This window comes from Geospiza fortis, unplaced genomic scaffold (genome assembly GCF_000277835.1).
Source record: "Geospiza fortis unplaced genomic scaffold, GeoFor_1.0 scaffold194, whole genome shotgun sequence".
Taxonomy (NCBI): Eukaryota; Metazoa; Chordata; class Aves; order Passeriformes; family Thraupidae; genus Geospiza; species Geospiza fortis.
This window is the reverse complement of record NW_005054322.1, coordinates 1,309,660-1,323,464: the sequence shown is the minus strand read 5'-3', so window position 1 is coordinate 1,323,464 and position 13,805 is coordinate 1,309,660. Positions and strand designations below refer to the sequence as shown.

At 38.5% G+C, this 13,805-nt stretch overlaps 1 protein-coding gene across 3 annotated transcripts in view; it reads right to left on the bottom strand.

The window, feature by feature from the left end:
• NAA16 (N(alpha)-acetyltransferase 16, NatA auxiliary subunit) overlaps positions 1 to 6,347 on the bottom strand; it is a 49,037-nt gene extending 42,690 nt beyond the window's left edge. For all 3 annotated transcript variants that reach the window (XM_031056776.1, XM_005420742.3, XM_031056777.1), the window contains exons 1-4: positions 6,180 to 6,347; positions 3,820 to 3,924; positions 3,076 to 3,233; positions 1,900 to 2,034 (exon numbers count right to left, since the gene is read on the bottom strand). In XM_031056776.1, the coding sequence (XP_030912636.1) occupies positions 1,900 to 2,034; positions 3,076 to 3,233; positions 3,820 to 3,924; positions 6,180 to 6,300 (519 nt within the window). In that variant the 5' untranslated portion in view covers positions 6,301 to 6,347. The remainder of the gene's footprint in view (positions 1 to 1,899; positions 2,035 to 3,075; positions 3,234 to 3,819; positions 3,925 to 6,179) is intronic.
• Positions 6,348 to 13,805: the final 7,458 nt, after the last annotated feature.

Genomic DNA, 13,805 nt, shown 5'->3' with positions numbered 1-13,805 from the left:
AGATGTGTATCTCCTCAAAGATCCATGCAATGTCCTGAACTTAATTATTTTAGCTGCAGGACTGAAAAATCCAGACACTGCAAAAGCAGTACATTTGGGGAATATTGTGGAAGGACCAACGCATGGCAAAACCGAGCTGTGAGTTCCCCTGGGCTCTCCTGACTGTTCTGGACCCAACACACTGATTCTCTCTTCCAGTGTTTGGGGTTCCACCTGGGCCTGCACTCTTCAGGGAGCTGGCACAACAAAGCACAACATTATTTTCAAAAGAAATGCAACTAATGTGTTCATACATATTTTCAGTGTTTTGGAGGAGAAAAGACAATATACCTACTTAACTGTCTCTAACAATCTCAAAAAAAAAGAGGAGAGGCTCGATGGGACTACTTTCCTATACAACTATGTTGTCCAACATTTGCAGCATATTTCTGTCCTTCAACGCCTAAGCAGCTTTTCCAACACTTGCCTCTGACACAACGCTAATCAACAACTAAACCAGCTCATTGTACAAGTACAAGCCATCTTCCTGTTTATGTGAATTTCCCAAATAGCTCCAGCTTTATGAGAATGGCATCAGTGCTTGCGCTCATCTTAGGATCATCTTTGTTTTCGGGTGAGATTTGAGATGGTGGTAACTTGCACAGCAGACTCAACTGATAAAATGCATTCATCTACAGTATTTAAATCTGTCTTAGTCACTAGACTGCACAGCGTATCATGACAGCCCTCAAGCAACCCTATTTACACACAACCTTTTAGAAAAGACAACAACACTAACAGCATCACTTCCAAGGGGCCAATACCACTACTAAGCTCTCTTAGTCCTTGAACAGCCTCAGTTTCTTATACGACATTTTCTGGTTTTCCATCTACTATATATTCTTTCTTTCTAACTCGGTCATTTTGACACCAAACTCAGACTGGGTACTGCTGACTCATTTGAGAATGACGACTTTTTGGTTGTCAAACACTCAGAGAAGATGACCCAATTTTGATCAAAACTTACTTTTCAGTTTTTACTCAATGCTGAAGTTACAGCTCTTTTGAAATATCAAGCTATATATACCCAGCTTACTCCTTTTTTTGACCATGATATGTGATCAAGACAAACACTGGTCTCCCCTAGCCATTTATTTCCTTTCTTACACTTAATCCCATATATAACAACTCAAAAAGGATATGAGATTTTTGTTCTAAAAACACAGTTTAGAGGTCAGGTAATATCTTAGTATTTTTACACAGTACTTCCCAGATGCCTCCCCAGCTGAACGGATCTATAAACATGTTTTTCTTTCCACACTGCAGAATAATCAACACATCCACTCTGTTCTGCTAATGTAGACTTTATAGCTCTGCATTACCACTAACAGAACAAGGGAATAGCCTCTCTCAAAAAAAGGTTAAACTCAGTGATTTTAGGATTGTACCATTTGATTTACTCAGATCTCACCAACACCACATCTGATCAAAGACTCTTCAGCTACACATTCATGTAACTTTGAAACAAAGCAGTGATTTTAAGTGTACTAGATACAGATGCATACAAACCATTGACAATATTTCATTCTTTGTAGAGAGGTAATGGCATCCAGACTATGGCAGGAGAAAGGGCAAATAAGCACATCCAAAATATTAAAGTATTTTCTGTAGCTTCACCTACTGTAAAGGGGCAGGATCATCACAGGTTTTCTTTAGCTACGAGTCTCACAAACATTAAGTTACTTCACATGAGACTACTCTTATAAATTAAACTCTTACAGTTTATTTCTCAAAGCAGAAAGCTCCACAAATAACAAATTTATTCCTAATTCATAATTGTTTTCTATTTCCAAAGAATTAATTCCTCAGATTCTCTCCCTTCTATAAAAAGTGTTCTCTTTCCAGACCAGGAAATCTTACCTGCTGGGTTTTCCTAAACTCTTCAAGTAATTTTAAGGCCATATCATAATCTTTTAGTAAGTGGTATGCAATGGCATATCCAATCCAGGAAGCGCGTTGTGTGGGGCGCAGTTGAAGCAGCTGGTATCTCGTCTCCTTCAGTAAAAGAAAAGCAATTTTAAAAGAAGAATTTTTAACCAGAGTTACTACACATGTATCACAATTTAATACCAAGACAGCTAGTATTCTAAAAGAACTTTTACAAGTCCTAGGGAACATTGGAAATTCTAACAGCATGGTGAAAAGCAGCACATTTCTGTTTCATAAATTTGGAGGTTACATTCTAAATATACAAGCCATGGAACAAAGCATAAAGTCTATTTGAGGAGACACAGAAGGCGCCATTTTCAAGAGCACCTCCTAAGGGCCTACATTATTTCCAAAGATAGAGCTTTGAAATCTCAGAAAGCCCTTTCCAGCAGAAAGCAGGAGCTCACTGCTACAGACAGAGTAGCATTCACTCTCATAGGCACAAAGTCCTCACAAACTACTGCAACACTTCTCAGAACTTCTCGAGTCAAATCATATCCTTGGGTCAGCAATTCTATTTTCCCTTTGCATGAGCAAATTCAAGGGAATTAACATCCTTAGTAAGACCAAATAATGCCAAGTCCACAGTCCAGTCCTCTACTTCATATGAAACAAATAGTTCAGCCATTTTGAAACAACTCACTAATTTTCAACAAATTTTAAGGTTTTATTTATAATGATAATAATCATCACTGGGATTCCAGAATCAGTCATCATGGGGCAAGTTACCCACATACTAACAAGAAATGTATTACTTACCAAAAACACCTTCAGCATTTGCACCCAAAAAACAGTTTGTAGGGTTCACAATTGCTTGGTAAGTACTCGCTAATTTAAGTACTGTACCTTTTTCTTACTATTTTAGTAAAAAATGAGTTAAGAACTATTTTTACAAAGTGACTAGTGAATCCAATTGCACAGAACAAATATTTCTAGTTCTACTCTCAACCTCATATAGAGCTTTCCTGCTTTCCTAAACAATAGCTTAAAATATTTTTGAAACAGATAAAGAGTAGCAATGGAAATACTACCAATAAAAGGCTTCACAGAGGAATAGAACAAGAGAAGGCAAGCAGCGATGAGTGGGAATTCAAAGAGAATACTTACTCTATATCCTTCTAAATCCCTCATCTGAATCTGCAACAGAGAGAGATCTCTCAAGATCTGCAGGTTATCTTTATCTAGTTTGAGTGCATTCCGGTAACACTTGATGGCTTCATCATATTTCTTATCCGAACGCTGCAGAAGACCATAGACATGCCAACCTAATGCAGGTTAAGGAAGATACATTTACAATTTTCACAAAGTAGTGAAACTTGCAGTGCACTTGTGTTACAGCCCAAACAACTTGACATCTTCCTTGAAGATCAGTACCTTACAAATGAAGATGGATTACTGCAGCCAGACTTTACTAACACATTGTAAAATATTAAAGGTTTCCAATTTCTTTTTTAAATGACGTATTACTGCTTAAATCACATTCAGAACCCTCTGAGCACTGTTATACAAATTAAATTATCCAAATTCCACCAGACTGTAAGAGTTAGTCACAGATTTATTGTTTAAAACATGCTGCCACAACTACAGTAGGAATTCTTACTCACAGAAGTGTTTCATTCTAACAATGGAATTCGTGTATGATTTCTACTTTTTCTCACTTGCCTATAGGTAACCTCAATTAGACTCCAACTTTTACAGCAAGGAAAAAACACAGAACTCCACTTGATTCACTGACAAAAGAGAAACTTAGCATTTTGTTCATCAGAAGTCTTTGTCACAATCTCAGCATCTTAGATATCCAGCAATAGTGTGCCATAGCAAAATGATCAGGTTTTGTACTACAAAGGATACAGACGTGGCTCTTCACATCATTACGAAGTCCTTTACGAACAAATTCGTACGCTTCTTCCTTCTTCCCTAAGCAGTTCAAGGTCAGTCCTTTCATCGCAAGTGTCTCTGTAAGAAGTATCACATATTTATGTTTCTGACTCCCCATATGCCAGCTTCACAGTGCAGATATCTTCTGAAGTTGTTACACAGTAAAGTCCCCCATTAAAAATAAATTTAGATCACAACAGCAGCCTAGCACAGCTGAAGATTACTACATGGATCATTTCCTTTCTTGAAACTTGTCTTAAAAAGATCACTTGTAGAGCATCATGCAGATGTGATGAAAACAGACAAAACAAACTCTTATTAATTAAAAAATACACTTAGCTGGCTTTGAGGGAGCTAACAATAAGCTAAAGCAAATTTAGAGAGCTCCTCAATGTGTATTGAAGTTCTCGATGCAAAGACCAAGGGGAAAAAAGGCTGTATCCACCAAAAGAAACAAATCTCTGTCACAGTCTGTTCCCCTGCTACGGACTTCTTACAAAGCATTAGTTAAGAGAAGCATATTTACTGCTACCATATTAGGAGTGTATGAGACCTCAATGCAATAACATTTTAATCAACGTTCCGAGAGGCACAGGATTTCAAACAGTATGTTGGTATGACTACTGCTCTCCCTCTTCCCCCATTCTTCAAGGCACACAGTAGACAAGCAAGATGCATGTAACGTCTGCACTATGTCTGAAAGCTGTTCCAGATTCATATTTCAGTGTTTTTGTTAAATAAAAGACCACTTGTTTTGGTTCCTGCTAGAAGATCAGTCACCTTTTTCATCATAATGCTCTGTTTTTCCTCCAACTACAACCTCTTCCCCAGTATTAATAGCAACAGACCATGATATCAAGGTCAGCTGTAACAGCAGTTTGAAGGTTTATTGATAGACCCATTTAACACTTTTTCTGTACAGTACACTTATAAGTGAATGATGACCCAAAATTAGTCAAGGGCTTTTTTTTTGTTGTTGTCTTTTAGTTGTCCTACATCTACACTATCAGAACATAGAAAGCCAGAATGATACCTTTCAAATAACATTAAGACATTTTAAGAAGAATATCTGCACTGTTGGGAAAGGGAGCAAGCTAATCCTGCCTTCCCACACCAGGGAGGTAACTGCCCAGCCACATCAATCCATCTGTTTTGCCACCTTCTCACTAAACTTTTGAACCTCCTTTTCTCTGAGGCTTAGGGTAACAAGTGCAGCTTTCCACCAGATCATTTCACTGGCTTAGTTCTGCCTCAGCTGTCCATTCCAGGCTTTACTCCCAAGCTTCAAAGCCATGAGTGGCTCAAAGCCATGTAGTATGTGGCTTGCCAAGGCAGCTAGGTGTCCTGAAGAAGTTTAAGAGGCAGCAAGAGCAGAAAAAACAGATCTGTATACTGAGATGTTACAAAAACAGAAGTGCTAGCAGAGACAAATGCATTAGGCCAGAGCTGAACAAACCATTCTAGATTTGAAGCAACAAAAAAACTACTTTTACCTCCAGGGAAGTAATGAAGACAACAAAGAAACAGCAGACATGGATGGAAGCACAAGAAGGATTAGTCAAACATTTTGACAAGATTTGACAACATCAAGTAGGAAAATAATTTTACTGACACAGTACATGCACACTCAGTGTTAGGTTGCTTCAACAGAAAAAAAAAACCCCAAAAATCCACTGTATCAGAAGGAAAGTGTCTGAATAATGTAACAGAAACCTGTAATACAGTAAGACTAGAGTATCCTATTGAGGATGTAAATAGAATTTAACAGATGTAAATAGAAGCAATATTCTGCTGCCCTGTTTCCTACAATACTTATCAGAGCAGGATCACTAGATTCTGTCTTCAGCTTCAAGTATTAACAGCAACAGTATTACACTTAACTCTGCTCCCTTTAAGCAGCAACTTGGTATGCAGTACAGAAAATTTAAGCCTATGAACTTGACAAAAAACCCTCCAGATTTCTAATTTATTGGCAGAACACATTCATATAATATTCAAAAAAAGGCTGGGCTTGCTTTAAATAGGAATATAAGGAAAACCCACACTAGCATTCTGACCCAGAAACCTAGAAAGGGAAGTTGGAAGCTTCAGTGAAGTGCTGCTTCCACCATATATTTTCATCTTCAACATCCCAGTGCACAGGAGTGTTTGACTGAGGCAGAGTGGAAACCTGATCTGAATGCACAAAGACTGAAAATCCAGAGTAATTATTCAGTCATAACAGAATCACATTCCACAACAGGCTCTTTTCTTTCTCAACAGTAGGATATAGACTAATAAAACATTTAAGCTCATGACAGGAGACAAAAAAATAATCTTGAGTCTGCACTTACCTCCATGTTCAGCAAATTTTGGGTTAGAAAGGATCATCTTGCAGAACTTGAGTCCATTTTTGTACTGTTTTTGTTCGTAACATTTCTGTAAAAGATGTGAAATATAATCATTGAAATGCATTTAAAACCACAGTACCTTAACATGCTATTACAAATGTAGTCACTTGTCCAGCAAGGTATGGTGATCAGATCACCAACAAACTCCAGGCAAATATACCTATTCATATTAAATTGCTTCTTCTTAGCATTCAGAACATGCAACAAATGCATACTCTACCTCATGGTCTACTTTTTATTAAAAAACTAATTCCTTCTCAACAGAAACAGGAAAGGGAAGTAGCAAATCTACTTCAATTCAGAAATTCTTAAAATAGAAATCAGAGTTAGGAATCTTGACTCAACAGAACTTTTGAGGAGAATTAATCTCAGAGTCTAGACACTCCTTTCAAAATGCCATTTCCCGGGCCTAGTGACTTCCCAGAACAAGACATCTCAAGACAGAAAACTTTCCTAGTTGCCAATACAGACTTTTAGAAAAAAAGAGAGAAACCATGAAGTAGGAAACCCTTATTATAACCTCAAAAATTGATACAGAGGTATAAGAGTGGGAGAATTTACCTATGTATTAAAAAAATGAAACATTTAATTTCTACCTGTAATAGTACAGCTAAGGGCTACTTATAGATATACTTAGAATACAGTTTACCTAATTACTAAGTAAACTGGCAAACTGCATGGTTCAACTGTGGGATCATACGGAAGAAACAAAATGTGGGTCCCTTTTCCTCTTTAGGAAGATACTACCTAAATCACCAAGGTTTTAGCAACTTCAATCAACTACTGATCACTACAGTGGATCACTAAGACAAATCCATTTAAACCAGTTAAAGGCATGCTTGTGTCAGTAAGCACGAAAGTGATTCCAGGTCACTTATGCTTTTTAACTGTAGGAAAACTACCAAACCAGGCTTAACTTCGCATCATTTTCAGCTAATAAGGAGTATTGTCCTGCTGTAATTTAGATAGCTATTCTCAGGAGAAGATATGTCATTTCAGTTATGTGCTTGAGTGCTTTAGCAGTCTCTCATAGATCATTCCCACTCCATCAATCTTCCAGGATAAAGGCAAAATCTGTGTTAAATTAATATGGAGATAGTAACTCCTTTGCAATCAGAACAGATTATCCCATTACTTCACAGGGTAAAAGCAATACAGAAACATATGCATGCTCACTTTGGGGTAATTGGCTAAGGTAGCAAAACAAGGGTCCTACCCCAGTCTGTGAGGAAGGACTTAACTGCAGACAGTTTTTAGGTTCTTGCTGCCTGCAACTCGAAACACTTGCAGCTAATCATGACTAAGTGCAGATTAAATAATACAACAATTTAGGCCAGCAGGAACCCTTGGAAGTCACCAAAATCAACTCTCAAAACAAAAGAGAGCCAACCTTGATATTAGATCAGGTTGATCTGCCTGACTGACTTCTGGCAGGATGGCTAGAGAAGCAAACAGCTATACTATGCGAATTCACATTTAAACAACAGCAACAGAAAAGTTCTGAGTGTTTGTTTGGCTTTTTTTTTTTTTTAACTGAGAACTAGTTTCAACATCTTTTACCAGAAATAACCTAGGTTGTGACAAAACTTGGAGTCCCCTCTAGGGGAAGGTGACACTCTCCTGTTCATCTACTTTCTTCGTTAACTTAGGATGCTTTGTATCATTTTTAGGGAATCCTAGGAAAATGCCAACAATGTGCTATGTATACTTTCCAAACTTATTCAAGTATGCCTAAGAATTAGCAATAGTGAACATTCATTCACGGTTCTACAACCCTTGCAATGTTGAGTGAAACCCCAAATATAAAGCAGTGCTTAACCAGAAGCTATTTGAGACAAGTGTGCACTCAAAATAGATTAACTACTGGAGAAAATCAGATCCATTATCCTTTTTCTGACATTTTTATCCTATAGAGTTCGGTCTCAGGCCTAGAATAAGAACTGAATTGAAGATAATTAGAGACAAATGTGATTTTTGGAGGACAGACAAGATTTTCTAATGCCCAACAGATGAATGGGAGAGAGAAATTAACACACTCTACACTGAGAGAAAATGTAAGTTCAATATTCAGGTTTTTGTCTTGCTGACAAGACAACCAGCATCCTTAATTTAGGTTAAGAGAAAGCCTCAGAGGCCCAAGTCCAAACTTGAATCCAGTACTGCCAAGTCCACCACTAAACCATGTCCCCAAGTGCCACATCTACACATGTAAGTATCTAGGGTTGGTGATCTAACCCCTTCCCTTGGCAGCCTCCTCCAATGCTGGACAACCCTTTCATGTGGAGAAATTTTTCCTCATATCAAATTTAAACCTCCCCTGGTGCAACTTGAGGCCATTTCCTCCTATCCTGAAGCTTCTAGGAGAAAAGACCAACCCCCATGTTACTACAGCCTCCTTTCAGGTAGGACAGATGGACATTACATAGTTGGGAAGCCTGATGTCTCCATATGTGTTCTCAAGGTTTTTTTACTTATCAGGACAAATGTAGCTGAAATGCGTTTACTAGAATCTGTCCCACTGCATTAAGTCTTTGGTTCACTAAAACCTCAAGTTAATTTGCTGAGTTTTTTTTTAACTGTCTTATCTGTAGTGCTTAATGTGATGCTCCCTATCACCCCTTTATGGCAATCACTTCCTGCTAAAGCTAAAATCAGATGGTGAATGTTTACACACTTGAAACCTCAAAGGGAAATTGTGGCAAGACCAAAATGTTATTCAGAACTTCTGCTACAAGATGTTCCTAGAAGGATCCTACCTCATCTGGCAAAAATCTCATTTATTCCCTTTTTCAACACTAACTCAACCATGTAATCAGCTTGTAGACTGCCATACCAATCTAGATGCCATTTTGTGTACTTTCAGGTAAGTATCATGTGCCTCTACACAGATGTCAAATTGGCACTGCATCTGAGAAGTATCTGTAGTTTTAAAGGTAAACAATCCTACTAACAAGGCTACAACAATGAAAAACAAGAAAATACTTGATTCCAGTATTACAATTCTTTGCTGCATCTACTTAGCAAAATGCCATTCATAAATTCTAATTTTTTTTGTACTATGTCATTTTTTTAAAGACCTAAAATCCCTTCCACTACTAAATATAAACAGAATCAAGGATTTGAATCACTAGCATTACTTGTAAAACAGAAGGATTTCACATATCACTGCTCAATCACATGTGTCATTTATATCTTACTCATGTTTAACTATTTACAACATCAGGTTAGTGCAGGCGTGATTTTACAAACTACATCTCCCTAGACATAGCATCTGCTGCTTTGAAAAAGGCCCTGCATTGAGAGAACAGTTATATTTTTCACACACATAGTTTAATACACAGGCAATTTTATGGCTGAAGAACATCCCATTATCTCAGACATTAACACTCACTTCCAAGAAGCAGTCTTTACAAAAAAATAATCTCAACTGGTGACTCGAAGAGAAACTGCAGCTGCAGCAACCAATTCCCTTCCTCACTCCCTGGCCCCAGTGCCTCTGAAGGTATTCAAGTGATGCATTATTTCACAAAGCATTTTTAGGTGAAGACTAGATAAAGAGTAGTATCACATTCAAAGACTGAGGACAGCTATTGCATCAAACCAAATAGCGTTAAACACAGCAAACAGGCTTCCCTGATCAGCTTACATGTTTCAATAATTTAAAGTTGTTTAAGATGGTCTGTGGCTGTAACAAAGCTGCACTGAAGTTCAATCCAAATTGTACACTGACCCACCTGATGGTGAGCTTCTGTAAAGGGGGCCTGTAAGAAAGCTGGGGACAATAGTTTAGCAGGGCTTACTGTGATAGGCTAAGGGATGTTTTTTCTAGGCTAAAAGATCAATTCAGACTAGACATAAGGAAGACATTTTTTATGATTATTGTAGTGAAACAGTAGAATAGGCCGCCCACAGAGGTGACAGATGACCCCTTCCTGGAAACATTCAAGGAGTTCTGAGCCATCAGATCTAGTTGAAGATGTCACTCCTAATGGCAGGGGGTTGGACTACGTGGCCTTTAAAGGTCCCTTCCAATCCATGCTGCTCTGTAATTCTGTGTGCAATTTCTTTAACAACAACACTGCAATTTAAAAATTGATTCTGCTGTCTCTTGATAAGAACTTATTGAACACAAAATCCAAACCATAACCAGCATTTGAACATTATTCTCTGATCCTACTTGTACAGCCCACATTCTGTTGAGACAGGTCTGCACATCAACAGGCCGCCTTGCCACAAACATGATGGAGCATCAGAACCACCAAAAAGAAAAATAAGCACTTCAAACCAAATTAAACAATTTTAACATAGCTGGGTAAATACAGCTTCAAGTTTTATTAGAAGAACAAATGAGAGAAACATTAGGCTGGAAAAGACCTCTATAATTGCCAAGTCCAGCTGTCATGTTCTCACTGAACTACGTTCAGAGGACCATATTTACACACGTTTGTAAATACTCCCAGGGTTGGTGACTCAACCACTTCCCTGGGCAGCATGTTTCAGTGCTTAACCACCCTTTCTGTGTGGAAATTTTTGTTCATATCCAAACTAAACCTCCCCTGATGAAACTTGAGGCCATTTCTTCTTGTCCTGCCATTTGTTACCTGGGAGAAAATACTGACTCCCATGTCACTAACACCTTCTTTCAGGCAGTTATAGCAAGTGATAAGGTCTCCCTCGAGCCTCCTTTTCTCCAGGCTAAACATCCACAGCTCCCTCGGCTACTCCTCAATAAGACTTCTTTAAGACATCATTTGTTTTAGTCTTCCCTGTTACTGTACTTCCATATAATCCTGCCTGCAGACTTCTTAGCACTCAACAGTTTCAACATTCTTCTTGCCAAGTAGTGTCTTGGCTCCTGTTGTCAAGGTTTTAGTGTAGAACTCAGGGAAGACTTCAGCAACACCTAGGATTCATTAAAAAAAAAATTACTCCTCTCAATGCTCTGTAACACTGATGAAAGTGCTGCTTAAAGCAGGAAACCAAGGACTAAATGTGGAACTTCAGAGCCTAGGGAAAAAGGGCAAGGCTTCCATCAAGCCTTATGGAAAGCATGTTGGAAGTCTGTTATGCTGGAAATCTCTCCCAGTCACAACGGTGATCAAGTTCAGTAGTAAAAAACCCACAGAGTTATCAATGACACAGATTCTGATCAGCATCTTTTCCTAAGAGCTATCTAATAAGTACTTTGGGGCTGATCAAATTACTGATACACATTTCTGACCAAAACTAGGCACAACCAATACAGGAATATCAGTGTACTGTCAGTATTCTTAATTGGCATTTAACACCCGGACCTTTTAAAAGGCCTTGTTTTACTGCACATCTATAAAACAATGCCATCAGGCAATTGTTTATAGGCAATCTACTTCCTAAAGCAGCTAACAAAATTAGTTGTCTAAGTACCTTAGATTTAGGCAACACTCAGTAGTTACTGCTTCTAAGCTAATAAATAATTATTAAATTATTCACCAGTTTGATAGCAAGGTCTGTCCATCTTGTTTGAAGGCATTCAGCATCTGTGTTAGAAATGCTCCTCATATTACAAACTATATGGATATTTCCAATGCTGATACACAAAAAGAAAGTATCATGATACCACTGAAGTTCAGAGCCAAGACTAGAAACCTCTCCACGAGGTTTTCCAAACAGCATCCCTCTCTCCACACTGACTTCAGCTCACTGATGTTTTAGAGAATGAAAAAAAGTATCAGCTGGAAGGGGCTTTGGGTCATGGAGGCCAAGGAAGTCCTGTCTCAAGCATCCGAAACTTCTAGTCCCAGGACAACCATTCCAGAGTACCAACATGTTTTTCTACCCATTCTCCATACCCTACCAGGATTTTATATATGCATGGCCACCCCATGTCTGCTATTACTCTGCTGGTAAGAGCAGTTAACCTCATCACCTGAAATAAAAATAGGAAGACAACCTAGATACATCCTTGCTTGCTTCAACTGTCAAAATGGACAGGCAACATCGTTCTTCCTCAGACCTGGGGACTTAGCAATGCAGAACAGTGCTGAGTCAGAACACAGACAACGGTGTACAACAGAAAAAGCAGCCAGCACTACATGGTGGTAACATTTTGGTCAATGTATTAATGTCATAGTGATATCTAAGCTTTCACTATCACGATACTCTGTATACAACAACAACATTTTTGCTCCTCAACCAGATTTTCATAAATATTCAAGTTAAAATCATCAGAAGATGCACAACTTGGTACATAATGCAGCTGGTAGTAACAGCTGCAATCACTTGCTGTTTGTATTCTTTATTATTGGCAGAATAAAATTGATATTCTATTTATTATGGGAAAGAACATGTACAATAAGAGAATGTTTTTTCACCATTTATTTTCCACAGACCTCTTTAACAGCCCTCTAAACTACACCTCTTTTAAAAGGGGAAGGCATTATCAATAAGCTTGCCTTAAGGCCTAGTCTAATTTCATGCTGTGCACACACACTCAATACAATCTAAATTTCTAGAATATCCTTTGCTTCAAAAGTGCAGAAATAAGAAAACATAGTAGAAAGAGCTCTTGCTGGCAAGTACTTTGAATTTGTAACTTTTCATTGCTTGACTTAATACAGTTCTCACCTGTTTACGAACGTGTGGCCCTACAAAGCAAAAACCGTAACAGCAACACTAGAAATGAGACAAGTCACAGCCCAGACAGACATTTTCCATTAATTCTCAATCTGCACTTTGTGCAGAAGTACTGAAAAGCCCAATCTGCCCCATCTCCGGGGATGAATTGCAATTTCCTTAGCAAGAACTCAAGACTAAGCAGGTGGCTCTACAACCTAGTGGAACTGCATCTGAGAGCAGTTAAGTAAATGAAACCATGAACACCAGCACTGTTTGTGGGATCTGATACAAAACACAGTAAAATAAACATCAGGCTTTAAAAGTTATCATTTTATTTTGGCATCTTCAAGCAAGTTCAAGACAATTACCAATGCAAGCCTTCAACATCAATCTAATATTGACAATTCCATCCTTAACAACACGGTGATTCAGCCAAAAATCGCATGAATCACAGCAGATCAGAGCTGAGATCAGACACGCCTGGGACAGGCCACTAGAGGTAAGATACAAGGGCTGGATGCAGAGAGAGTGAGGCTTTTGAGTAAGACAAGCTCTATTGCAGTTCTCATCAGAATGTTCTCAGCCTCCAGTTATTTGTGCCTCACCAACACTCCAAGCAAAAGGATTTATCTCCACTCACAAAAAAAGTAAAGAGGGTCCCCACCACACAATGCCTTCAAAGTGTCCAACCCTTTTTATATGGCTAACACATCATGCAGCAAAGGGTTCCACAGTAAAACTATCTTTTTGTTAACAACTTCTTGTTTGGAGCCCGCTACATTGCAGCCACCATTTCTACCACAATCAAAATGAATCATGAGAGCTTGAAGATAGAAAAGTACCTACTTAGACCTTAACTTAAGTAACTGTGAGAGGTTTTCTCCCTGTAGAAGGTAATTCTCCTCCTGAGGAGGAGGCTTGGAGGAGGAACTCCTTCTGAGGAGGCTTGGAGGAGGAACCAGGGGAAAGAGCAAA